The sequence below is a fragment of the Loxodonta africana genome, chromosome 1 (assembly GCF_030014295.1).
Source record: "Loxodonta africana isolate mLoxAfr1 chromosome 1, mLoxAfr1.hap2, whole genome shotgun sequence".
Taxonomy (NCBI): domain Eukaryota; kingdom Metazoa; phylum Chordata; class Mammalia; order Proboscidea; family Elephantidae; genus Loxodonta; species Loxodonta africana.
Genome location: NC_087342.1, coordinates 163,465,823 through 163,491,998, shown reverse-complemented (window position 1 = coordinate 163,491,998; position 26,176 = coordinate 163,465,823). Strand labels below are relative to the sequence as shown.

Sequence of the window (26,176 nt, the reverse complement as noted above, 5' to 3'; positions counted from 1 at the left end):
CAAGTTAGAAAGGGAGCCAAGTCCCAGGTCCTCCAAGGTCGGGGGACTGCGAGCCGCCGGTAGCGCTGCGGAGCATTCCGGTTTGCAGAAACGAGCTTGCCTGGGGCTGCGCCTTGGCCGGGGCGCGGGCCCGGGGGCCGGCGGCGGCAGCCTCCTGAGGGTCTTCACACATCGGCGTTTTGTTGTTCGGGCAACTTCCCAGGGGGCTGGCGAATGTGGCTAGCAAGGGTGAGGGAATGCGAGCATTATTTGCAGGGTCTCAGTCTCGCTGGCTGATTTCTCTGACCTTAAGAACCAAACAAAAACACCGAGTCTGGCAAGGAAAGCTGGGGCTCTCAGAGGCCCTTTGCGGCGGGTTTTCGGGACTATGAGTGACTGTAGAGCCGCAGATGTCTTATGCTCTGGTGTTGTTGTCTTCACAGCGGCCTGAAGGAAATTGTCTGGGATTCCTGTTTTCCCCAAAGGGGCTCGGAGCCGCTTTCAATGCCGCGGGACTGAAGAGCAAACGCCTGGCGTTATTATGTCCATTTTCCGAGGACCCGGGTTTGCAGCGAGGAATCGAAGAAAAGGTTGGCTCCTCTGGGGTGCCTCTGGCATTTGATACTCGGAGGCCCCCAGGATTGCCCAAATTGCCGTGGATCAGCAGCTTTGCTATACTCAAGAAAATATTTTCATTTCGCAGCTCTGGTCTTTTAACTACCATCTGTACGTTCTCTCCGGCGCAAAGACTTCAGCCTCTTCAAAGTATGCTTTATGTTTTTGTCAAATATGATCTCTAATTGAAAGTTTATTTTGGTTTTGGATGAATCTGTGGAGCTTACGCTGTAAGAAAAAAGGGGGAAGGAGACACAATGAAAGAGAAGTCCAAAAATGCTGCCCGGACTAGGAGGGAGAAGGAAAACAGTGAATTTTATGAACTGGCTAAATTACTGCCTTTGCCCTCGGCTATCACCTCGCAGCTGGACAAAGCATCCATAATCAGACTCACCACCAGCTATCTCAAAATGAGAGTGGTGTTCCCAGAAGGTAAGTGACTTTGCCCAGACGGGATTTGGAAGGCAGAAGAGGTACTGGATTTGCCAGGTGGTGAGACTAGACCAGTGGGCAGAGAAATACATACGTATTTACATCTATACTTTCTGCGAAGGGGAAGGGAAGTTTACCCTGGCTGCTTGACTAAGGACCTTCCTGAACTCAGCGTTTGTGTTGCCTTTTCCTGGCTCCTTCTACTTCCCCACAAATACTCTCTCTTCAGTCCCTCAGATATGTTTGGTTGGGAAGCAGCCCAACAGTGCTTTTGTCAACACTTCAGATACTGGACTCAGTTGAAAGTACTACTAATCCAAACAAGACTTTCTTTTTTATTCCTTTTGTTACAATTGTATCCAGTAGAAAGCAGGGACACTGCCAAATTCTTGTATTTTTGCTAGGTATAGATAGACCCATGTACATGGATCTAGCAAAGCTAGATAGTAATTTCTCTGTATTTCTGTAGTTCTGCAAGCAAGGAGCACTCATATTTGTGAGCAAAAATGTCCTGAATCTACCCTGTCTCTTAACTGCTTATAGCAAATTCATTCTGGGTTTTCAGCATGTTCAAAGATTCTGAAACTAACGCTGGGGCTTGCTGATTTGCAAATCTGGGCTTGATGTGTTTCTGAGATAATAGGCTAGTCCCAAAGTGCGTGAGATTAAGTTATGATTACTAGTCTGCTTAGAAAATATCATCTGGGTAGTGGGTTGGCAAATGAATTCTGGGAAAATTATATAGACCTACAAGTTAGAATTGCTGATCTGTTGACATGATTTAAAACTTGTGTTTAAATGATCAAAATTCACTGCTTGAGGACAGAGCAGCCTTCCTAGAACTGTCCTGTACAAACCATTTGTTCTTACTAGGAAAAGGACACTCTTCCATTTATCCATCCTTTCCTTTACCCTCGTACAAATAACATAAACACATTTTTTTAAAAGTGTTTAGATTTGTCTTTGCTGGGGGAGGGGAGGATTCAGGAATGTAAAGGAGAGAACTATACAAACAAAAATCCAAGAGAAAGAATCCTGCTTATTTCCAAATCAAAATTTCTTATTTGACCCCAGATATTTATGTTGTTGATTTCGAGTGTTTGGGATGTTGTTTTCTTTTAAGGAAAACGGGGAGAGAAAATGAAATCGTCATTATTGGGTTTGGAGTTTCACTTTGCTTGATTTTGACTTAAAAGTTATTATCCGAGTCAAAAACTTGCAAAATACGCCTCAAATTATTCAGAGGTATTAAAGGAAAACTTTCAAAATATAGTTAAGTTACACCCCAAAACTATAAGTAGTGTTATGGTCATTTTGTCTTAAAGCTGTTCCTTGGACAATTCTCCTCATCTGACCCTGAAAACCACGGGAGGAGAGGAATCAAAGCCTAAATTACCAGAAAAGTTAAAGAAATAGGAGGGGGGACTTGGATATTAAAAACCATAAAACCATACTTCCCATTCAAACTGTGCTGGGAATTGCTGGTAGGAAAATTACTATTATGCACACTGCCTTCTGTTTTAAAAAGAGATCCCGTTGTCTTTTATACTGTCAGCGCCTGCTTTATAAAAATAAAGCTATCGAGAACTCTGCTGGCCGCGCGGGTCCTAACAGGATTATTAGCAGTGATTTGTCAGCCCCTGCGGTCTCAGTGGGCTCCCTTTCTGCGTGATTTCTAGCGGGTCTCGTCAATTATCGGTGCCGATGTCGCTCGCTGTTTGATCATAAGAAGCATATGGTGCCGCTTGTAGGGCTGAGAGTAATCGCGGGACTAGAAGAATAGCTACGCCGGGTTCTCAGGCGAGCGCAGAGCGGGAGGAGAAGTCGCCGGGCTCTTCTGAGTGGTGCAGAGTGGAACAGGCTCGGCCGGGAGGGGCTCGGCTTGTTTTTGCTTTTTTTTTTTTTTTTAAGAACGCAAGCTTTCTTTTTAATTAAGTGCTAACTTCACAAATTTTAAATCGCGAGCTAAATAAATAGGGACAAAAAGCAAACTCTCATCGCCAACTTCTCGGGTTTTTTTACCTTTTATTATTGTTATTTTTAATTTTTTGTTAGAGAGCTCTGGTGAAGATGCTCACTGGAGTCTCTCTTGGTGGCCAGGCCCATCCCCTCTGGCTACTTGAACAGTGATTGTGCTTTCTGCAGCCCTCCTCACCTTCCGCCCCGGGCCCCTCCCTCCTATCCCTTCTTCAGTGGGTGAGTGTGAGTTTATGGGGAGGAAGGGGATGGACGATGTGCCAACTCCGGACACATCGTTTATTTCTACAGCTACTATTGAGCTCATAACTCATCCGCAGCCTACAACCGGTGAGTTAGGCAGGGTCATTCGAACAGCTGGCTTCTAGGGATGAGGTTTTCATTTTGAGGTTGGATAGGCTTCAAAAACGCCAAACCCGAACAAGGTCTTTAAGAATAGGAAAGAAAAACAAGAACACATCAACTTTCAAAGGAGTGGGTCACAAGTCGCAGAACCTGGCATAACCTGCAGAGGGTGCCAAATTTGGGTTCAGCAAAGTGAGAGAGTGGACAAGATTGGAGTCCATGGTAGTGGGAGAAACTGAATACTTTATATGGGATCAACCTTTTTTAGTGATGAGGAATGGAAACAATAAATTTGAAGATGAATTTTGTCTTTGCATCTATCTTGAAGCCATCCTAGTGCATAGTAGGTCCTCAGTAAAATTTTAAGAATGGGATAAAGAGTTGTTTCAATGTGACAAGCGTCCTATCACATGTAACTTATTTTTTTCCAGGTACATAATCTAAAAAATACAAGTAACTATAAATCTGGTGTCAATTCTTAGCTATAGGCATAACAATGACTGTAAAACCTCTCTGTTTTTGCTCATATCACATTTCACCTAAAATACCCTGTAATGACAAAAAGGCTAGTAAGTTAAATCAACAAACAAAAGCCTTCCATACTTACATTTGAAAAAAAAACGGAAAAAAACCCTCAAAATATAGCTCATTCTCCACTCCTACCATTGCTGAATACATCATCCCCCTCATCTAGTAGCTTCCCTGTCTGGGGGCAAGTTTCAGCTTTTCTTTTTTTTACCTAAGTAGATAAAATTGGGAAATTCTGATGGCATAGTGGTTAACTGCTACAGCTGCTAACCAAAGGGTCAGCAGTTTGAATCTGCCAGGCACTCCTTGGAAACTCTATGGGGCAGTTCTACTCTGTCTTATAGCGTCCCTGTGTGTCAGAATCCACTCGAGGGCACTGGGTTTGGTTTTGGTTAGATAAAATTGAGCTGTTGGGAAAAATGAGAAAAAAAAAAAAACCCCTGGATTTCTTAAGAATAAAGCATTAGATGGGAGATTTAATAGTTAAAAAAAGGAGGGGGGGAGATTTCTGTGAAATAATTAAAATTGCATCTCTCCCAATTGGTAACATTCCTTTTTAAAATTGCCTTGCAAAGGGAAAGTTGACACAATCTAGAAATGCATAAACCTTTGATGCTATCATATCCAGAAAGGCAGAATTAAAAAAAGAGATGGTGTGACTTTATTTGTGCACAGTATAGGACAAAGTCAACTAAAAAGTAATACATATATATTTGCTCTGCAGCTATAATGAAATCTTGACTGGAGGCATAGTAGTTCGCATAATAACCTTTGAAAGGGTCAAGCATGTTTTCACATCTATAGCCATTCAGAATCTTGGTAATATTATGCTACCATTTCAATGTCAAGATGTCTTGAGAAAATAAAAATAATCACAAAGTTGAAATTAATAACTGCTCAAGAGAGAGTCCAAAGACTGGAAGGACTAGGGTGCTTAAACAAACCTCCACAAATACTTTGTATAATATTCACCTCAAGTGAAATTCTTAATAGTGTTATATGTTTTGAGTCCAAGAACTGAAAGAGAGAAAGAGGCCCCATTTCCCACGTGGATCGGTGATTTAAAGCTGTTTTTCTTGCTGTTCAGGGAAATGATTGAGGATTAGGTTTCAATGTTTATTTTTTTACAGAAGTTTTTCTCATTTAAAAGCCTTTAAGCACAGTTTACGCTCCACGCTGGTTTTCTCTGTTTAATTCCAGTTTTGATGTTGACTTAAATGTGGAGTGCAGAGCTGAACTCTGTGCACGGCATTTGCAGGGCAGATTTATGTGCTAGAAATAGTAGATCGGATCAATGGAAGAAATTCTTTTTTTTTCTTTAAAGAGAGGGATCACTAATAAAACCAGTAACGAAAAGGGCATCATAACCTAGGTCAGGGTATAATCGCCCACCCGAAGCTAAAACTGGGCTTGATTTCTAGGCAAGTTGTTTTCAGTCTTAGGGAATCTCGCTTGACAGCCTTGAGCTTTTGCAGACACAAATGTGAGCAGAAGCTGAACCCTTGTAAACTTAAGGCTACGAGTGGACTCTTGCCGCAGTTCTCTATCCATTGGGCCAGGTATTACTCAAGACAATGAGGTATGGGCCCCGCTGACACCTCTTGATTTTAGCGAGCCACCCATTTTTCAGTCCCTGATCCAAGGAATTTTAAATTTTTGTGTGGGGGAGGGGAAACCTCAATTATTGCTGCAAAGAAGGTGCTAAAACGGCGTCAGAGAATTGCAGAGGGAGTCACATTCAGGTAGCCCTACTGTGTGAGAGGCCTCTACTCAGAGTCACTCCTCTCGGTGGCTCGTGCCAGACCAGGGCCAGAAGCCGTCACGGCCTCCGACGCGCCTCCCGTACGGACCAGAGCGCGCAGCCGGGAGGAACTTGTGCGCTGTGGCCGGGCGGGTCGCCTTGGGGCACCCCTGCTTTCCAGGTGTCGGCGGCCTGAGACCCCGACCGCCTCAGCTCCGGAGGCCGCAGCCAAGAGTGCGCCTCGGGCTCGCGACCTCCTGTCAGGGCCCGTTTATGGGTGCCTCTCCGCCCTCGGAGAAAGCCCGAGGACGTCTTCGCCTCCCTGCTGGTAGCAGTGGCCTCCCCGGCGCGGGCCCGCGCCCGCCGCCCCACTTGCAGCCCGGTTACTGCCCGGCGGACTGGCTGCCGCTAAAACCTTAAGCGAACATCCCGCTCAAGCGAGCCGTTTCCGCGAGGGAGGGCTCGGTCCGACCTTCTGGGGCCCCACTGCCAAGTAGAACCGAAACAGGATCCACCTGCAAGGTAGCGCTTGCCTATTGGCCTCACCCGCGCTGACCTTCCGGGCTGTAGCATCGTTGTGGCGCGGTCGGGCTCGAAGGCCCGTAGTTCAGGGGCGACGCCCTGACGCATTTCGGTCGCCACACATTGTAAACTTGTCACCCCCGTGTGCATTTCCGGTCCCATGGTTTACTCGGAATCTGGCGGAATCCCTCCGGCCCTCATTCCTGCAGTTCAGGTCCTCTGGCGCCCGGCTGCGACTTGGGCGCCAGGCTCGGGCCGGACCTGGGAGCCGAAGCTCGGGTGCCGGAGCACTACGAGGGCTCAGACTGCGGGTCAGGGAAGCCAGTTCCCTCGGTAACCGGCGGTCTCCACTCCAGATTTATGCTAATACTGCTGAATCCCCTGGGCGCTGCCACCGGGTCTCTAGCCCTCCGAGACGCTAGCTGGGGGAGACCTGGGTGGAGGTCGACGCTTTACACACACGGTGGGATCCAGCCAGCTGTGAGGGACGAAGTCTGTCCCGGAGATGCCGCGGAAGCCCTGGGAGCTCGGCCACATCCGCCTGGTGGCGGGAGAGGGCTGCAGGAGGGGCGGACCCCAGCCTAGTAGGTGGAGGCGGGTGCACCTCGGTACTTGAGGCATCCTCCTGCCCGGAGATTGCTCCGGGCGCGCAGTCCAGGCTACAGCTGCCCATTTTCCCCCCATTTCTTCCAGGGAGAGCCCAGTCGCTGCCGGGGCGGAATCTCGAACGCGAAGCCGCTTGGCGCCTCGGCCCCAGGGAAGGCTTGGACAGTGCGCACTGAGCGAGGACGTGCACGCCCTGCACGATACATGGGATTTGGGCTTACTTCCCTGGGCCAACCTCCTCTTTCAAACCTCAGGCCTAAGGGAAACGCGAGTGGCTGAGCCAAGCCCCTCCGACACCTGAAGTTAGGAGCTTGGCCTCGGAGGGCTTTTCCCACCGCAGTCACCAAGTTGTGATCAGGTCGTGGACCAGCTCCCTCCTCCCCCTTCCCCCATATCACCTAAAAAACATCGCGATCAGTCGGGGAGATGAAGGCTTAAGAAGCCACTGCAAAGGGGCCACATACCTATTGAAATATGTTTATTTATTTTAAGAATGAACAGTAGAACATGATTCTTTTGCTCATCTTCCTGTCTGAGTGAAGAAGGCTGTGATGCGGGGTCTGTAATCTGTATTTTGTCAAGGGTATGCAATTCATTCCGAAGGAAAAGCTCGATCAATTTATTTTTGCTGCTTGCAATAACACAGCTGGATGAGGCTTTGAGCTCACGCTAGACTGGGGCTCATCATTCATTCGCCAAGAACGGACCTAAATGGTGCCTGTGGGATTAGGTCAATTTTAGTGGATCTACTTCGCCTCATTTGGTTACTAATTGGTTTCTTGTTTTATAAATCGAAATCTCATTTTCAGGAAATTACAAAACCCGTGCAGTCAGTCCATTGAGGTAATCCTTGGGTCAGGGGGTATTTAAATGGAAATGGCTCAACCGCGCACTGAGGGTAAAGCAGCAGGGAAACTTGCCCGGTTTTCACATGAAATGTGAGCGAGCCTTTAGATCCATAGTAGATACTTCCCATCTAATGCTACTTATGTAAATATGGTGAACCAGCCTTTAAGGGAAAAGGCAGGCCAGGGAGAAGCAAAATTTATCTGCTAAAGTTAATGTGGCATATCTTGGAAATCTTCCAAAATAGATTATGTTTTCCTTTGTCTTCGGCCACTTTAGCTGCGGAAAAGCCTTTTGTCTAAAACCCGATTTAGTTATCGCCTCCCTCACAGAGCTCCTTTTCTCCTTTGCAAACCTCCGTTCCCTCAGCGTCACCGAATTACAAGAGAATCTTTAGATCTTGTTCCCACTGTAATCCCGCCGCAAAGGGAGTTGGTTTCCTCCTCATTTTAAACAGACAATCAAAGGATTTGAGAATTTTCTGCGGTAGGTCAAGTGCAGAAACGAAATCTCAGCTTACCCCCTCACCAACTGAAATTGGGTGCGGGAACGCATCACCGCAGGCAGGAGGCAAGGGGGGTCCGGAGAGAGGGTCTCTGGCACACTCTGGGATTCTCTGGAGGGGGGACCCTTTGCCGGGGCTTGGGGAGGCCTCCTCAGCAGCGCGAAGAGTGAGCGCAGCCCTGATGTTGGGTCGGAAAATCTCGGCAGGTAGACTAGTGCTGCCAGCGCGTTATAAAACATTAACTCAGACACAACCGTGTGACGGAGATTTCGACAGAGAACCTAAAGAGAAAGCAACGCTCCGTGAAAGCAGAACTTTCCTTAAAAGGTGGGGCGGAGGGGTGCGGAGGAGGGTTGGAGAGGCCCCAGTTAACCTGCGCCTGGACCGGTTGTTCATTAACTTGCGGGAAGTCTTATTTTCCCTCTTAGGCGCATACTAATGAGGCCGCAACCTGAGACACAGAGGAGGCCTGCGCCGAGAGTTCGGAACTAGTCTTTAACCCCAAGCGTGGCCAGGGGGATTTGCAAATGAATCAGGTGGGAAGGCTGCTCCTGGGCGTCTTCTGGCCACTCCAGGGGGCCCTCACAGTTTTAGAATAAAGACAGGGTGTCTTTCCTCCTCGGAGCGCAGGCGCCTTTTGGGGAGCCTCAGGAGATGTGTCCAGAGACACTAGCCGACCTCGGCCCGCTCCGGGAGCCCCTGAGCGAGAGCCCCGGCCCCTTGCTCCCGAGAAACTTTTGGGTTTCAGGCCTTTGCTAGGCCCAAGGGCGTCCAAAGGCTGGCGCCACTCGTGTCCTGGCCTCTCCCAGCAGGGACCTTTCCCCGCCGGCGGAGCTCATAGCCCGCACGGCCTCCCTAGCCAAGTCTACTGCCACCTGTTCTGGGTGTGTGTATGTAAGAGGAGGGGAGGGTGAACAAATGAGCACTTCGGGCCAGAAACCAAGGAGAAGGATGACTTGTCTGACAGGAGTGAAGGGAAGGTAACAAGAGGGAGGAATATGTGCAGGTAACTGTGTCTGGGGCCAGGGCCCTCCTAGAGCAGTCCAGGAGGACCACAGGGACCAAGGCAAAGGAGTCTCTCTGGGAGGGGAAACTGGGGCGGGCCAAACAGGCAGAAGGGGTTGAAGCTTGAGGGAGGGAAAGAGTCCCGGCACAGGCCGGGAGCTTCGGTGTTTGCAGAGCGGTGGGGAAATCGTTAGATTTATTTAGATGTGCAAACACCCAGAAAGACCCGAATCGAGCTTAAGGGGCGCTCATGGTTACTAGTTGTCTGGGTTTTTATCGCTTGCTTAGGGAGCAGCTCCTGATGAACGCCTTTTAAGAGTCCAACTCCACTTTTTATTGTGAAAGATCAGCCCCCATCCCCATATTACAATGCAAGTGTGTACTTCATCGTGTACTTCATGGTGATTCGCCCCTTAAAGCAGTAAATCACCTTTTTTTTTTTGTCATGTTAAGTCCTGTTTAATGGTGTAGCATAAAAGGGCTTAACTACCTAGCTAAAGTAATTTCAGTAGCAACGCTGTTAAAAGATGTTACCATAGTTTAACCTCGATCTCTTCAAGCTTATTCTGCGTTTGTTTTCATTTTTCTTCTGCAAACAGGCACTATAGCAGACTCCATGTTATGTGTTGTTATTATTTTTACATATTCAGTCCGGGAGGCTTGAGCGTTTTAGTTTTGAGGCATCATCCGCATTCGTGGCAAAGCCTCAACAGATCTTCATGTGGTAGCATCAAGGAGGGAAAGGGGCTGTCTTTGTTAATAGATACTGTACCTGGAAGATAGAGAAATTGAATGATTCTCTGTGTCCTGAAGGATACTAAGAAGGTGTCAGCCCCTCAGAGTAGACTAACTTCAGAAAAGCCAGTGCGTTTTCTGTTTTTCTCCTCTCTTTTTCTCTTTCCCTCCCTCTCTTTCTTTCCTTTTTTTTGGGGGGGGTGGGGTGGGGGAGAAGGAGGGTAGCTGTACGGCCGGGAGCTAGAAGTGGAAAGGCTGAGGGAGAAGGGTTGCGCTGGAATGCTGGTGAGACTCAGGCTGGAAGCCACTCGCAAGCAAACGGAAGTTTCCGAAGGGGATTAAAGTTAGAGGCCGAGGGGCGGAGAATGGCGGGAGAACCCGGCAGCCAATCAAGAAGTCCGCTAGGGATTGGCTGGACTTGGCCCGCTGCCTTGGGTCTTTGGGAGCGCAGTGGCTTTCGCTGGATGTGGGGACATCTTCGGGCTCCTGATAAGGATGATGAAAGCCTGGGGCGAGAAATAAAGGGTCCCTTTTTTTTCATTCCCGTAAGCATGCTAGTGAACCTACCCAAAAGTTATCGCTAGGGTGCGGCTCTGGGGCTCCGCCAGGGTAAGGCTGTCCCCACACTTGGCCACTTACTATGGGGGTGGGGGGGGAGGTGCACTTGGCCAGGGCCCTGCCCTGCCTGAGAAACCTGGGCTCGTCCTGGGGAGGAAGTCTGACCTCTGCTCAACCCTTCAGATGCTGGGATTCAGCGCTGTGGGTGGAGTACAGCGGGAAACCCCCATGATCTCGTGTCGTGAGTGTAGGCTTAACTGCGGGACTCGCCTCAGCACTGCCAGCGTCTTTGTGTCTCCACAGGCCTCGGCGAGGCGTGGGGCCACTCGAGTCGGACCAGCCCTCTGGACAACGTGGGCCGCGAACTGGGCTCCCACCTGCTTCAGGTACCGGCGCGGGTCTCCTGGAGGCAACATGCTTACAGGGCCTGGCCCTATGGGGGACTCCTTGTTTTCCAGGAAAATAGGATGCTGCCTGGATGTGGCCCTCTCGCAGCCCCAACACCTCCTCCAAAGTTAAAGCGTTTAGCTTCTTAACCTTTCTTGCTGTGGTGGCGCCTCGCGTGGTTGAGAGCGAAGCAAGGTGACCACCAGGACGTCGGGTTTACTAGAGAGGCCGACAAGGCCCCATCAGGGCAGGGGAACTACTGAGGGAGGAGGAGCTCCTCGACACCATTCGGCTGAGAAAACCAGGTAGTACCGGGCCAAGCCGCCGAGGCACGGCAGCAGAACCGCCCAAAATGAAGGATTTACAAAGGAAATAAGGGGAATCTGTTAGAAATGCTCGTTAGTGCTTTAAGCCTCTGCATTCTGGATCCAGCTGCGTCTGTAACTCGTTTCATCTCCCTGTAGTTCCCTGGCTTTCTCCTCTCTCCAAGCGCCCTCACCCAGGCCAGCCCAGACAATGTTCAGACCCTCTCATAAGTGCACACAACACACCCCAACATAATGAGTTTAACCAATGTGAGGCGCCCATTACCGCGTTGTTTGCAGTGCACACCGTTTTAAATTACCCGTTGCCCGCTTAAGTCGCAGAGCAAATATTTAAAATAGTAAAACTCCCGGTGGCATTTTTAGGCTTGACACTTGTCCCCTACCCTGCACACCCTTTGTTATTATTCAAGTCCACCACGAGCTCCGAGCTCCTTGCGTGGGAGCTTCGAGCCTAAACAGCTGCGGAGAAAGCAGAGCTGGTTCTCCCCCGTGGGCCAGGACAAGCAGGTCCCCCATACCATGGCGAAAGAGCCACAGCCTTTATTGTTCCAGTGATACCCGGCCCTTCCTCCCTCCCAGATCCGGAAGAGATCATTTCACAGGGCAAAAAAGGGCCTTGGGTGAGTATTCTCTCACCTGCCTGGCCTCCACATTTCTGAATTCTTTTAGAAAGGTGCTGTTCCTTCTTCTCGCACAGATACTTTCTATCATATGTCCCTACCCCCCCCGCCCCAGTTTTCCATATTAGCATCTAATTTCCCGCAACAATAAACAAAAGAACAAACCAGTTTCTCACCCCTTCTAGCTCTTGCTTACACTGCCATTTTCCTTCCCTCCCATATCCCGCAGTCTGGTATCTCTTCCGCCGCCTGTTCACTGACCTTGCATTCCCCATAGGATCCACTGTGTTTTGATTCTCAAATCCAGGATGAGATGCTCATCTCTTATCCTACCTGAGCAAGTTCATTTCACAAATATAAGCAGGCCAATTCTGAGCCAGACAGAGAGCCTTGCCCTCATGGAGTTTACATTATAAGGAGAGCAGAATTGCAAACCACGCAGCTGCACTGCATATTGTAACAGGTTGTGTGCATCCTATGGAGAAAAATAAGAAAGAGAAGGAGGAGGATTATGTTTGAGTGATGCCATTTAAAATGGGCTGGCCAGGGAAGACCTCATTGGAGAAGGTGACATTCAAGCAAAGACCAGAAAGAGGGGATATGGCTGATTGCTCCTCCTACTCCCATGGTTTCTTAAAATAGCATGATTTCCATATTCTGCTTGCTCTCTATTTGCACCTCTTTGATTTTCCCACTGCTATTTGGTTTTTTTTTTAGCTGGTTTAGCTGACCTGTAAAAGCTGGGGTCTCTCCAAAGTTCCAGCTCTGCTTCTCCTTTCACAGTTTAAGGTTTCTTGGATGATCTTAGCCAAAACCACTACCTCAACTCCCTTGCCCACATGTGCATGACTCCAGCTGGTATCGCCAGTCTAGACTTCTCCTGGGGTCCAGATCTTTATTTCCTACTGTCAGCTGTACACATCCAGATGGAAATCTGCATGCACCCTATGTTTAGCATCTCCAGGACAGGAATTCATTGTCTCCCTCTCCCAGACTCCCCCTCATACAAAATCTCATCTTTCAATTTTCAATCTTGGTTAGAGGGCTCAATGCCCTCCCTAAAGCCTTGAAGTCAGCCTCAGCTTCTCTTTCTGACACCAAACAGCATGGACTCCAAAGCCAGAACCATCTTTGAATTAGCCTCTCCTTTTCTATTCCCCTGTGACCTCCCAAGTTCAGGCTTGACCAGCTCTGCTCTAGATATCTTGCCCTGATCTCCTCATTCCCACTCCCTCCTCTTACAGGTCACCATTTGCACTCTGCTAGGAAAAACAAATTATTATTTAAGGAAAAGCAAAACAAAACACCACATTAAGTCATGTTATTCCCTTGCTTAGAAATCTCTGTTGGAACCCTGATGCCTAGAGGAGTTACCGAAAATTCCTCATATTGGCAGCCCAAATTCTCCAAAACCCAGCCCTGGTGTCCTTCCTCAGCCCCTGTCCAGTACACCAAATTTGTCACCGAGAATACCCAGACCCGCCTTCCCCCTAGTCCCTGTCTTTGCTCATGCCATTCCTTCTGACTCGGATGCTGTTTCTCCCTCCTTTAGTCCAAGTTCTCTCTTCAAGGCTCTGTTCAAACAGCACTTTCACGACCTCTCTGATTGTCTCCCAAGACTCTGGCCACCCAGTTCAAGAGTCAGCACTGTCTATTCAGCTGTGTGGTTATTATATCTGTCTTCAGGCCAGTCACCCTCACTGGACTTTGAGCTCCTTGAGAGCAGGGTCTGACTCATCCTTGTCTCCACCTCATTCACAGAGATAAAGGGACAGTGAAAGTCCAATACTTTCCCTCATGAAGAGCCTGTTAGTTTGTTGTATCAATGTAAACACACACACACTATAGCGCTACTCTATGGATTTGCTGCCCGTAAAGCCTCTCATTTCCTACATCTCACTCTCCTGGACTCTTTCCAGGGCTACTGGCTAGCTCCCCTCTGTTTCAAAACTTTTCAGACTGTCACAACTTCCATGTTGCCCAGTGCCTGCTGCCGTGGATCTTTACCAAGCCCTGTTAGTTCTTTTTCTCCTATAAGATGTTTCCACCGTGGAACTCTCCATGACTGATACAGGAGACCTCTGTTCTTTCAGTGACCATTGCCCCAAGAGTCTAACCCATCTCTTATTGTAGGCTTTGATTTTTTCCAGAATGTTTGTGTGTGTGTGTTACAGATGTGTCCATTTTCACCATTCTGGTGAATCCAGACTCTTGGAGGGCAGTAGCCTTGTCCACTATTTCCTCTAGAGCACTCCCAGTGTGTTGCATGTCCCCAGACTCAGATTGGGAATAATAAAAGAGGGGACCCTTGTGGCTAGTTTTCTATATCCTGCTTCCTGCCAGTCCTTCTTCACTCCATCTCCCGGCACTTCTAGTTGAACCCCTCTAACTTCTGCCTCCCTTCCCCAGTTTATCCAAAGTGCCCTAAAGAGGTCTCCATTTACTGTTTCTGCCCCCCCCCCCCAGACCCTAGATGGTTTCATCTTTGTGGTGGCCCCAGATGGGAAAATCATGTACATCTCGGAGACAGCCTCAGTCCACCTGGGTCTTTCTCAGGTAGGTGGTGGTGGTGGGGATGGGGGTGGGGGTTCTGTACCTCCAGCCTGAAGTCTTTATATTTACAGCTAGAGCTGGAGGCAAAAAGGGGTTGGTTTTCCAAAAGCTTTCATATCTGCAGCTCTGGACCTGGAAGCAATTCAGTTGAGAGGGGGCCTAGCTCTTTAAATTAGTGTATATCTTCCCTTTCCTCGACTTCCCTTATCCTTTAACATCCACCCCAGGCCCAAATAAATGGCTCCTTTTTTGAGTCTGTACCATAAGCCAGCCACTATGAGAGGCAATTACATACTTTATCTTATAATGTCCTTACCAGAATATTGCCAATCAGCTGCTGTTATTATCATTACTATTTTCATTTCTTAGATAAGGAAAGTGAGGTTTAGAGAGGCTGAGATAGGTAGCAAGCAGCAGAGTTGGAATTAGAACTTAAGGCTGACTCCAGAGTTCCAGCTTTTATCCCCAGTACTGAGAGAATCCCTAGCCCAACCTACCAGTCCCCCCAACCCTCTGCCCCTGCCATGGGGCAGTCCACCATCACAGGACAGTTATACTCTTCTCTTTACAGGTAGAACTGACCGGGAACAGTATTTATGAATACATTCACCCGGCTGATCACGATGAGATGACCGCGGTACTCACAGCCCACCAGCCCTACCACTCTCACTTCGTGCAGGGTAAGGGCAGACACATGCCCGAGACACTGTGGTCCTCGGGCCCGTCGCAGCCTGCTTTTAGCTTCTTCTCAATTAGCTGTCGCAGGCTGTGCCACCTGCCTGTCTCACATCCTGCGTCCCCCTCCGCTCCTCTCTCCCAGAATACGAGATCGAGCGCTCTTTTTTCCTGAGGATGAAGTGCGTCTTGGCCAAGAGGAATGCGGGCCTCACCTGTGGTGGCTACAAGGTGCGTGGCTGAGCTGGAAGCTCGAAGCCTCGTGGAAAGTCTGTGCTCAGGCCATCCAGTGCGGGCGGCGTGGGCGGGAGGTACCTGCCCCGCTCCTGGGTGGGTGCCCCGTACTAGTCAAAGCGCTGCTGGCTGGAACGTACCTCGTGGGTCACTGAACTCTGTGAACACCTAAACACCTAAGGACTAAGCTTTAAGACTAAGAACAGGTCAGGCTACTGTTCGACTGTGGGGCTCTTAATCTGGGGCCTGCGGATGGGCCTCAGGGTTCCATAAAGTGTCTGAAATGGTCAGTAACTTCGTGGATTGTCAGAGTCTACCCACAAAGTCAGATTGTAACCTGCAAAAAAAGAGTACTTAAAAATCAATGCTTTAGCTCAGAGCTGTGGTTCTCAAGTTTAATACAATTCCAGAGCTCCACCTCGCGATCAGATGCGTTTGGGTTGGAGCGACCCAGCCCCCTGCATTTTTACAATCTCCAGCGTAGTCCAGTGAAGCGATGCAGTCACAGTCACCCCTTGAGAGACCTCACAGTACCAATGACTTTGGACACTTTAGTGCGGGGCGTGGCCCACATAGCCTTTGTGGCTGAGGAAAGTCTCACCGTGTTCCAACCCCTCCCCCTACTTTTTTGGGTGCTTCATGGCTGTAGCTGAGTCTTCCTCCCCCACCGCAGGTCATTCACTGCAGCGGCTACCTGAAGATCCGACAGTACAGCCTGGACATGTCGCCCTTCGACGGCTGCTACCAGAATGTGGGCCTGGTGGCTGTGGGCCACTCGCTGCCACCCAGCGCTGTTACGGAGATCAAACTGCACAGCAATATGTTCATGTTCCGCGCCAGTCTGGACATGAAGCTCATCTTTCTGGACTCCAGGTGGGCGGGCATGGGCGAAAAGGGTCGCCTCTTACAGGGAGAGTAGCCTTACTCAGTGATGGAGAACTTCCCATAGTCCTTATGAGCCCGTTTTGCAGATGAGGTGACTGACCGGGGCCTTCGAAGTGAGGGCAGGCGCCCAGGTCTGAGACGCCTGTCTGGAGTGGGGGGCAACCCCACACCCTGGACTCATACCGCGGGCATTGTTCTCCGCAGGGTGGCAGAGCTGACGGGGTATGAGCCTCAGGACCTGATTGAGAAGACCCTGTACCACCACGTGCACGGCTGCGACACCTTCCATCTGCGCTGCGCGCACCACCTGCGTAAGACACCGCCCTGCCCCGCACCCTACCGTTCCTGCGCGTCCCGGGGTGGGAGACTCGGTTTCAGCCCACAGGAAGTAAACGGGTGGGAGCCCTACGAGCGGGGGTGGTATAAAGCGGCGCTGGGATACTGGGCCCCACCAGGTTTCTCGAACATCTTTGAACAGTATATAGAGGCCGATGAGGAGTTTCTGGGCGGACTCCCTCCACTCCCTGCCCCCACGCGAGGTCTTATTCTCCTGTTGATGTCCTCCCCCCTCCCCCACCAACTTCAACAAAGACACTAACAAAAACCTAGGCCAGTCCACTTTGCTCCCTCCTGCGCATTGACTCGCCTCGGCTTTTGATACAATTTTGGGCTTAATCTCCCGGGACAGGGAACGTGAGCGTCGGAGTTTAGCTGCTCAGACCCTTCCTTCCTTCTGTAGTTAGAAAATTGAATTCGCTGGAAATCCTCACCTTCAGGTGTTCCTCCTTTGGTAGAGGTGCAGCCATCGGCGGACCTGTTAACATCCCCTAAAGGGGGCGGGAGGATTCGATACGAATTAATCAGACGATCAATTCGTTGGAGAATTTCCCTGTTGTTTCTCCTTCCTGCCCGGCTCATATATGAGGTCCCACAGGGACCCCCACCTTCACCACCAGGGGTTGCACTTGGGGCTGTCCTGGGGCGGCCTCGTTCACCACCCTCTGCCTTCTGTTTCCCCATCAGTGCTAGTGAAGGGGCAGGTGACCACCAAGTACTACAGATTCCTGGCGAAGCATGGCGGCTGGGTGTGGGTGCAGAGCTACGCGACCATCGTGCACAACAGCCGCTCGTCCAGGCCACACTGCATCGTCAGCGTCAACTACGTCCTCACGTGAGTGGCCACCCAGGATCCCTCACGACCACTCCCGGAGACTCCCGCCACGGGAGGGTGCGGGCAGGGGCGAGACTAGGCTGGAGTCCACTAGGGACGTCGGTTCGGCCTCCCAGTGCTGGCTGCCCTGGGAGGAGGGAGCTCAAGCGCCTTCATCTTTCTGAAGAGACAGACTTCGTTATTTTCTAGAGAATGATTTAGGAGTTTTTCCTTCCACAGACCATATTTGCTTTCTACCCTGTTTCTTTTTTTAGCCTTTTAAGCGAACTCTGCATTGAATAAAACTTAATGCCGCAGAAAGAGCAAAAAAAAAAAAAAAAAAAAAAAAGGAAAGGGTCGGACGTACGGAGCCATTTATGGTTAACAAACAGGACATCTGTTTCACTTTTTCAAATCTGGGGTTTGAAGTTCTTAATTTTAACCAGAGTCTCCAATCAAAGTTAAGAGTTCAGAGAGAGTGGTTCTTTCCCTGAACCACAAAGCGGGTTTAAGTGACCAGGAGGGTTTGACTTTACCCCCAGAAAGCAAAGGGACCCGAGCTAATGCTGCAAGCCTTGGCCGGCGCCCAGGCCCTGCGCGTTGTGTTGCGGCTTCGCGGAGTGAGGAGCGGAGCTCGAGATGCCACCTGCGGGTGCGGCTGGAGGCTGTGGCGGCTGCGTTTGGGAGGTTGCATTTGAGCCTTATTCATTCTGGAAACAATAATCGTTTCTAGTTGCTGATGTGGCCCTGCAGGCTGATCACGTGGCCTGGTGTGTGGCTGGTGAAAAAAGCGCGTTCTGTACAATGTTTGTGAAAGTCGAGTTGCATAGGGTCCAAGCCTTTATAGAGTACCCTTTTGTGTGCGCAGTTGCCGGTTTTTTTTTTTTTTAAAGGTTGAAATTATAATGATTTTAGGGGACCTCAGGAGTTACCGTCTACTTTGGAAGCGTTGACACAGCAGACACTTAGTATAAATGCTATTTTGACATTAGGAAGTTGGTTAAAGGGTGCTATCTGGAATCCGACTAGACTATATATAGTCGATAAGGACTAGATTAATTTCATGATGTTCTAAATTGCCAAATTAAAAATGTAGTAGGTGGAAGTATTATGCTTGGCGGTAAGAGTATTTACTCTGTTCCCTGTTTAATAAGAAAGTATAATTCAACAGACTCAGAAAATGAATGTGGTTTAGATGAGGATTCAGTATTCAAGAGTAACAACTAGTTATTAAAAAGTCTTTTTATTTCTCTTATTTTAATTAGGAAACAGTGTTAAAGTAAATACTATTAGATTTAGTAATAGCAAGAAGCCTGTGGATTTTAATAGAGCAGAAAACATACTAATGTTTTTGGGAATCGTGAAACAAAACCGTCTATTTTATAAATGCAGTTTGCCGTATTATTAGAATAAACATAAGTGAAAATGGCAAAGCATAATTCATAAAATAAGCCACTCTGTGAAGCAGAAGTATTAAAGGGTGAAAAATTATGTCTGCTCACCATGGAAAGGAAACAGACATTCTTTAAGAAGGTGCTTTGTATGTCTGAGACATCACAAGCATTATACATACATTCTGTTCTCTGGTGGGTGCCTGCGGTTAGTAATCATTTTTTATCAAACAGCAGGGTATACAGTCACACAGACCCATATAAATGATAAGAATGCAAGTTAGACCTCCCAATGGGTAAACTTAATTTATGCTTGGAGTCATTTTGAAATATCCTGTTTTGTTTTCCAGTGAATAAGTGTACTTTCTTTTCTCTGTTGACTGTCGTTTTTCACTTTACATACTTCTTCAGAACTGCAGAATTAGACTACCAGCTTTACATCAGATTAAAAAGATGTAAATCGGAATGACTCAACGGCAGTGGGTTTGGGTGGTTAATGAGAATAAACAAATGATTTATAAAAGGAAAGATAACATGGCATGCGTTTTCCTGAACATTTTATACCGCCAAATGAAAATAGAAATAAACACGCAGAAGTATGTATACACAAGCGCACAAGTTGAAAAGCTGAAATTGATTACCATTTTATGACTCTGCAGCTCCAATTCTTTGTATAAAAATTCCTGGACAATTTTTATAGCTGCAAATGTGGAAACTGCCTTAGACAAAATGTCATCAGGTGGCTCTGTGTGTGTTGACAGGATTTTCATAATGAACAGGTTGCAGTTTGTTTGATGTGTATATCGCACATCTGGCTGGAAGTTACTAATTTACATTGTCTTAGAAAATTAAATAGATGGTTATTGATTCTCTATGGTAGCAGTGAACTACCACATACATTTGTTTTCAGGGCTGGATCTCTATGAAAACCGAGAATGATAAGAGAATTCTTTCCAAATACATTACCTCAAACAATGCATTTTAGACCACAAGCCCCCAAATAATTCGACATGCCAGATGTTTTCCAAATTTAAGCACTTTATTTAATAGCATATATTTTGAAGGGATTTTCATGTCACCAAAGTAGCAATTTTAAATAAGCATTGGATGAATAAGAGTATGATTTTTAGTAGAAGTTACATTCAAAGGAAGCTCATTTTTCTAAATTCCTGATGTTAAATTTATTGTTGAAGTTCTAAAAAAAGGCTAGAAAAAAATCAGTTTTTATTGTCTAACAGAAGCAACAATGAGTAGAAATATTCTATAACTTTGTTTTAATATGCAGTTACAACAGCGAAGACAAGAGAACTGGATTGTTTTAGAGGCAGGTGGCGTGTTTCCTAGCTATTTTACTGGCTCTTGTATGACTTAAAAAAAAAAATTATTTCTTTGTATGACTGCCATGTGTCCTGAAAATCTGGAGAGTAAGAAGACACTATGGTTAAGTTTTAGGAATTCCCCCTTTTTTTCTGAGTGCCTGAGGTTCAATGTAACGTTTATAATTCTTTATTAGAATGCCAGGAAAAAAAAAAAAAACTGACAGTTTATGATTTTCTATGACACATATATACCCTGGTAAATTTATGAAAAAATTTAAAAACACATCTTCAGTGCCCATAGGCTTTGAACTAAATGTTAAGTATGACAGGGCCTGCTCTTTGATTATTTTCAAGAGGATAAATGATTGGAGCTGGCATCTGGTAACAGTGAATGTTGGAGAAAGTCCAGAAAAGTGTGGAGGATAAAAGGAAAGTATACTGTGTAAAAACCTAAGTTATTTTCTGGAATTCATATTTCTTGGAGTTTAATTAAAAGAATTAATTATTCATAGCCAAGATGACAAACATTAGGACTGAATGTGAAGCAAACTGAAAATGTGGAACACCCAAAAAATGAGAAAAGTAATTCTAAGAAAATGAAGAACCTTCGTTTGCTTTATGTTTTTAGACTTGTGTTTTTAAAAAAAGTACATAAAAGACTTATGTACTTTTAAGGATAAGATACCTTGCCTTTTTTTGTTCTTAAAAGCTAAACCAGTGAAGTGTAAACATCCTATTTCAAAAATATAACTTATTATAAACTTTTCAAATGCATAGAAAACTTGAAAGAATCGTACAATGAATACACACAAACACATCATCTGCATTCAACAATGGTTACATTTTACCATATTTGCTTTATGTCTCTGTCTCTATATATGTGTTTGTTTATATGTATATTTTCCCCACTGAATCATTTCAAAGTAAGCTACCAATATCTTGATATTTCGTGCTTAAATACCAGTCTCCTACATAATCACTGTGTGCCATTTAAAATGACACGTTTAGAAATGTTCCATATTACTGTGCATAGAAGCTTTGCAAAAATATAGATGGGATCTAGTTTACTGATGCCATTAAAAACAATCTCCCATTAATGCTCATCAGGCACTCACTGCTATATGACCCTCAAGTAGGCCCATCTATGGACGGTATTCCGTGACGGGATTCCTATAGGATGTGGTTGTAATTGTTAGTGTATTAAAAACTCTTTTTCTAGTGCAAATTGTAAGCTAATGCTTATAACTCTGATATTGTGACTGGAAAACAAAAGAGAGACATTAGATTTGGAGAGCGATTTGGTAATTTTAGACTCAGACATATTTAATATTTTCAACTATTTTCTATTGGTAAAAAAGGACTTCTCTGTTTACTTCCTAAGCTTAGGAGGGAATACTCCTTCGGTAAAAAATCTCACAAGATGTTTTACAGGGATTCACCAAGCACATAGAAGGAAGTAGTTTTCTGTGTTAAAATTTCTTTCAGTGTTACTAGAAGGAGAACACGTACAGACAATTCCTATCAGTGGCGTGCATAACGCTATCTTCTAGACACCTTTTGAATTTATAGAATTTCTTCATGGCAAAGAAAAAAAAGAGGTCCCTACATCCTAATTGTTGCAGGCCCCATAATTTTTGTTCTTGTTTGCAGAAAACCAGTGTAGTTCTCACAATTAAAAATAATTTTTAAATGTTAGTATATTTTGTAAATAAAAACCTTAAGTGCTGCTACCATGAGGAAACAAATATCAAGATATACTACCATATTGGTTTGTACTTTCAAGTACATTAGTGGTACCAAGTTATTTTGGGTGTCTGAAGTTTTTTTTTTTTTTAATTAATTTAAAGGCCCAAGTTGTTATTATTAGAAAATAGATTTTCTGGCTGGCAAAACCACTTTTTTATCTTATAAATAGTGTCAAATGAAGTGCCTTTTGGCTTAGCAGCTACGACAAATATAGAATAATTTGCTCTCCTACTTTGGAGCTATGGAACACTTCTTACATAAATTTATTTTTATTTTTTTATCATTGAAAACAATGACCATATACTAATGTATATCCATAAATTGATTTGATCCTTAATTGTGGCTAACCTCTATTATGACAATATTGAACATCAGAGTCCCAGTTGTCCTTTTCAAATGATTTTTTATGTAACTGAGTGATTACAAAAACAAATTGAAGATACATTTGTATTAATAGTAATTTTATAACTACCAAAACATTTTATTAAAAAAGAGTTGGGAGATTTAGTCTCATTTAAAATACATAATACTGGCACTGACTTAAATCACCTCACCCTTCACACATTTTTCACTTATTTTGATTTTTATCAAAAATATCTATATTTAGTTTTTGATTTATTTTGTATGCTCGAACTTAGTTTTTTTTTTTTTTTAATAAATGCTGAATGCACGTCTCTTTTAAAATGCTGTCATGTTCCTTGCCTGATTTGTTCTTTGACAACCCTATATGACACTCCCCATTTTTCCAGTAAGGAAACTGAGACTCAGAGTAAGCAGTGGAGCCAGATTTAAAGCCTGGCACATCTGCTGCATTCCGTGGTTCTCTGTCTGTGAGGTGGGATTGAAGGCAGTGCTGGGGAGAAAATGTCTGGGAGAGTGGGATGGATTTCAGTGAGTGAGGCTGTAGAGATCAGCCTGCCCAGCTTCAGGATAGTCTTTGATCGGATTTCATGGTCAAAGATTAAAAAGCTGCCTCTGTGTTGATGCTTCGCAAGTGTGTGCAGATATTGCCATTTTAGTGCCTAAAATTTAGCGTTGCTAATTTCTCAGTGACATTTAATTAAGAATGTATCATTTTTTCCCTATAGGTCTCCCTAAGGACATTTTCATTTTGTAAGAAAAAATGTGGCCTGCAAACATTTTAGTTTTTTTTACTGAATTGCTTGCCTCTAATTTACACATGGCACTGGGTTTTTTGGGGTGAGTTTACACAGATACGTTATTCTGTTACTAATTTGTTTCTGACACCAGATTTTATGTTTTATTTTCTTGTTGAAAAAAAGTGTTAAAATCAAATGTCAGTGGATTGGTAAGCCAAGTCATTCTGTTTGTCAGATGGGGCACAAATTACCTCTGTTGTAGCATCGTATTTTCTAGGTGGTATGTGTATGCGTGGGTGAGTGCATGTGTGTATGTGGGTGTGAATTGAAACTTTTCTGCTTTTGAGGGAGAATGGAGGAGATCCAGTGACAGGAGAGGCTGCCCCCTAGGGATTCTCTTCAGGGGCTGGGGATGGAAAACTTCCCAGCCTACTCTGGGCTGGTGTGCCAGCCTCTGGCTCCTTGGCACTGCTGCTGCCCGGCTGCTTCCCCTGCCCCAGCCCTCTCTAGCCTCCACTCCTTCCTTGCTCTGTTGTTCCCTGACCTGGAGGGCACTGACTCAGAGCCTCTCTTTCAATTCCTGGGTGAGGCCACTTGGTGTGTGGCAAATTACCAGCCTGGACCACTCTCCTCTGGCTTTTTCTTAGCCTGGCTGTTGGGAAAGGGTTGTGATTTTTGAGTCACATCATGAAAAAACATTAATCATTGCCTAATTTTCAGGCAGGGCTTCATCCATGTTTTTGTGAGTGTATGGACAAATTCAAATGGGGCTTTACTTGAACTCCAGAAAAACGTGTTGTTGGGTTCTGCTGTTGTTAGTCTACTTTTGTGGGGAAATCTGTTATGTTTGGTAAAAGATATGTGTATGTTGGTGGGGGGTTAGGCATATCTGATCATTTAGTAAAAGACAGTTGATGCTTTCCTATTGTCTAGTGCTTCCCTCCCTGTTCTCTGTTCTCATTGGCTGTGACATCTTACCAGCTGAGCAGAGGGTGATGGAAAATTAATTTGGGCTGAAGTGCTGGTAGGTGTGCTTAAACCTATATGCAATCAAAAATTGATTAGAGGTTAGAAACCTGAAAATACAGGAGTGGAGGAGTTTAACATTCTGCCTTGCCTGAAGGGGTGACCTCAACTCTCTTTCTCCTGTTTCAGGCATTTCAAGGGCTAGGGGGCTGGCAGGGGAGAAGAGCGATCTGGGGTGATGGCAGGGCTGAGGGGAATGATATGGGTACTTACGATCGTAGGACAATGTTTGGGGTCTGAGACATCTGTTTACCATCTGTGACATTTTACTTCAGAAAGTGATATTTCAGTAGGATCATGATTTTTTTTTTTTTTTAATAAAGACCCACAGTATTACTCCAAGCAACTTGTGAGAGAAACGTATGGGCTTTGGTGAAGATGGATCTGGGTTCAAATCATAGCTCTATTGCTAATAGCTGAGACCTTGAGCAGTTCACTCTGTCCTTTGACCCTGTTTCTCCATCTGTGAAATGAGGACACTTGTACACCACCTTTTAGGGATATAAAACTTGTTGCCGTCGAGTCGATTCCGACTCATAGTGACCCTATAGGACAGAGTAGAACTGCCCCATAGAGTTTCCAAGGAGTGCCTGGTGGATTTGAACTGCAGACCTTTTGGTTAGCAGCTGTAGCACTTAACCACTACACCACCAGGGTTTCCTTTAGGGATACAGGGAGGATTAAATGAGATAATTTATATAAGGAGCCTAGCACAGTGCCTGGCTCAAAATATCTTAGGTGTTGTTACTGACTTCTGCCAATTGTGTGACATGAAAAGAAATACTTTGGAAGGAGATACATCATTTTCTCCTTAACTTGAATTTCTAAATTGTCAAATTCACAAATTTAGGGGTCTCCCTCCCCAAATCCTCCCCAACACACACCTTCCTGATAAACATAGGGGTACATTCCAAGGTATTTGAAAAATGTATTACGGAATGAGATATTACTAAATTATTATGCAACATAGCATATTAATTAATAGCTTGAGCTCTGGAGTCTATTGCCTGGGTTCAAATCCCAGCACTGCCACTTACAAGCTCCATGACTGTTGCTGAGTTGCTTAATTTTGCTCTCTCTTTTTTTTTTTTTTTTTATCTGTAAAATGGAGATAATAATAGTATCTACCTCATAGAGCTATTGTGAACATTAAATGAGATTATGTGCATGAGGTTCTTGGCACTATGCCTGACACAAAGCATCAAGTAAAAGTGAATTATTAGGGTGGTTATTTTATTTATTATGATTTAGGTGAAAGTTTACAGAGCAGGTTAGTTTCTCATTCAAAAATCTGTACACAAGTTGTTTCATGGCGTTGGCTACAAGCCTGCATTGTGTCAATACTCTTCCCCTTTCCTTTTCTGCCTCGGCTTCTCTGGGTCCATTTGTCTAGTTTTCTTGTTCTCTCCTGCCTTCTCATCTTTGTTCCTGGGCAGGTGTTGCCCATTTGTTCTTGTATAATTGATTGGTCTAAGAAGCATAATCTCATGTGTGTTATTGTCTTACAGGCCTGCCTAATCTTTGGCTGAAAGGTGAACTTGGGAAGTGGCTTCAAATCTGAGTTAGAGGAGTGTCCAGGGTACATAATCTCAGGGTTCCTCCAGTGTCAGGGTGTTATTTTATTTTATTAAAAAATTTTTTTTTGTTGTGCTTTAAGTGAAAGTTTACAAATCAAGTCAATCTCTCACACAAAAACTTACATACACCTTGCTACGTACTCCCAGTTGCTCTCCCCCTAATGGGACAGTCTGCTCCCTCTCTCCACTCTCTCTTTTCATTTCTATTTCACCAGCTTCTAATCCCCTCTACCTTCTCATCTCCCCTCTAGCCAGCAGATGCCAACATAGTCTCAAGTGTCCACCTGATCCAAGAAGCTCACTCCTCACCAGCATCCCTCTCCAGCCCGTTGTCCAGTCCAATCCATGTCTGAAGGGTTGGCTTCGGGAATGGTTCCTGTCCTGGGCCAACAGAAGGTCTGGGGGCCATGACTGCCAGGGTCCTTCTAGTCTCAGTCAGACCATTAAGTCTGGTCTTTTTATGAGAATTTGGGGTCCGCATCCCACTGCTCTCCTGCTCCCTCAGGGTTCTCTGTTGTGTTCCCTGTCACGGCAGTCATCGGTTGCAGCTGGGCACCATCTAGTTCTCCTGGGCTCAGACTGTTGCAGTCTCTGGTTTATGTGGCCCTTTCTGTCTCCTGGGGTTGTAATTACTTTGTATCCTTGATGTTCTTCATTCTCCTTTGATCCAGGTGGTTTGAGACCAATGGATGCATCTTAGATGGCCACTTGCTAGCTTTTAATAACCCAGACGCCACTCTCCAAAGTGGGATGCAGAATGTTTTCTTAATAGATTTTATTATGCCAATTGACT

At 45.9% G+C, this 26,176-nt stretch overlaps 1 protein-coding gene across 1 annotated transcript in view; it reads left to right on the top strand.

Moving 5' to 3' along the window:
* Positions 1-292: 292 nt before the first annotated feature.
* Positions 293-26,176, top strand: part of SIM1 (SIM bHLH transcription factor 1) — an 80,148-nt gene continuing 54,264 nt past the window's right edge. The window contains exons 1-8 of the mRNA XM_003404325.4: positions 293-1,026; positions 10,698-10,780; positions 14,194-14,283; positions 14,852-14,960; positions 15,101-15,186; positions 15,863-16,062; positions 16,279-16,385; positions 17,098-17,245. Coding sequence (XP_003404373.1) covers positions 852-1,026; positions 10,698-10,780; positions 14,194-14,283; positions 14,852-14,960; positions 15,101-15,186; positions 15,863-16,062; positions 16,279-16,385; positions 17,098-17,245 — 998 coding nt within the window. The 5' untranslated portion in view covers positions 293-851. The remainder of the gene's footprint in view (positions 1,027-10,697; positions 10,781-14,193; positions 14,284-14,851; positions 14,961-15,100; positions 15,187-15,862; positions 16,063-16,278; positions 16,386-17,097; positions 17,246-26,176) is intronic.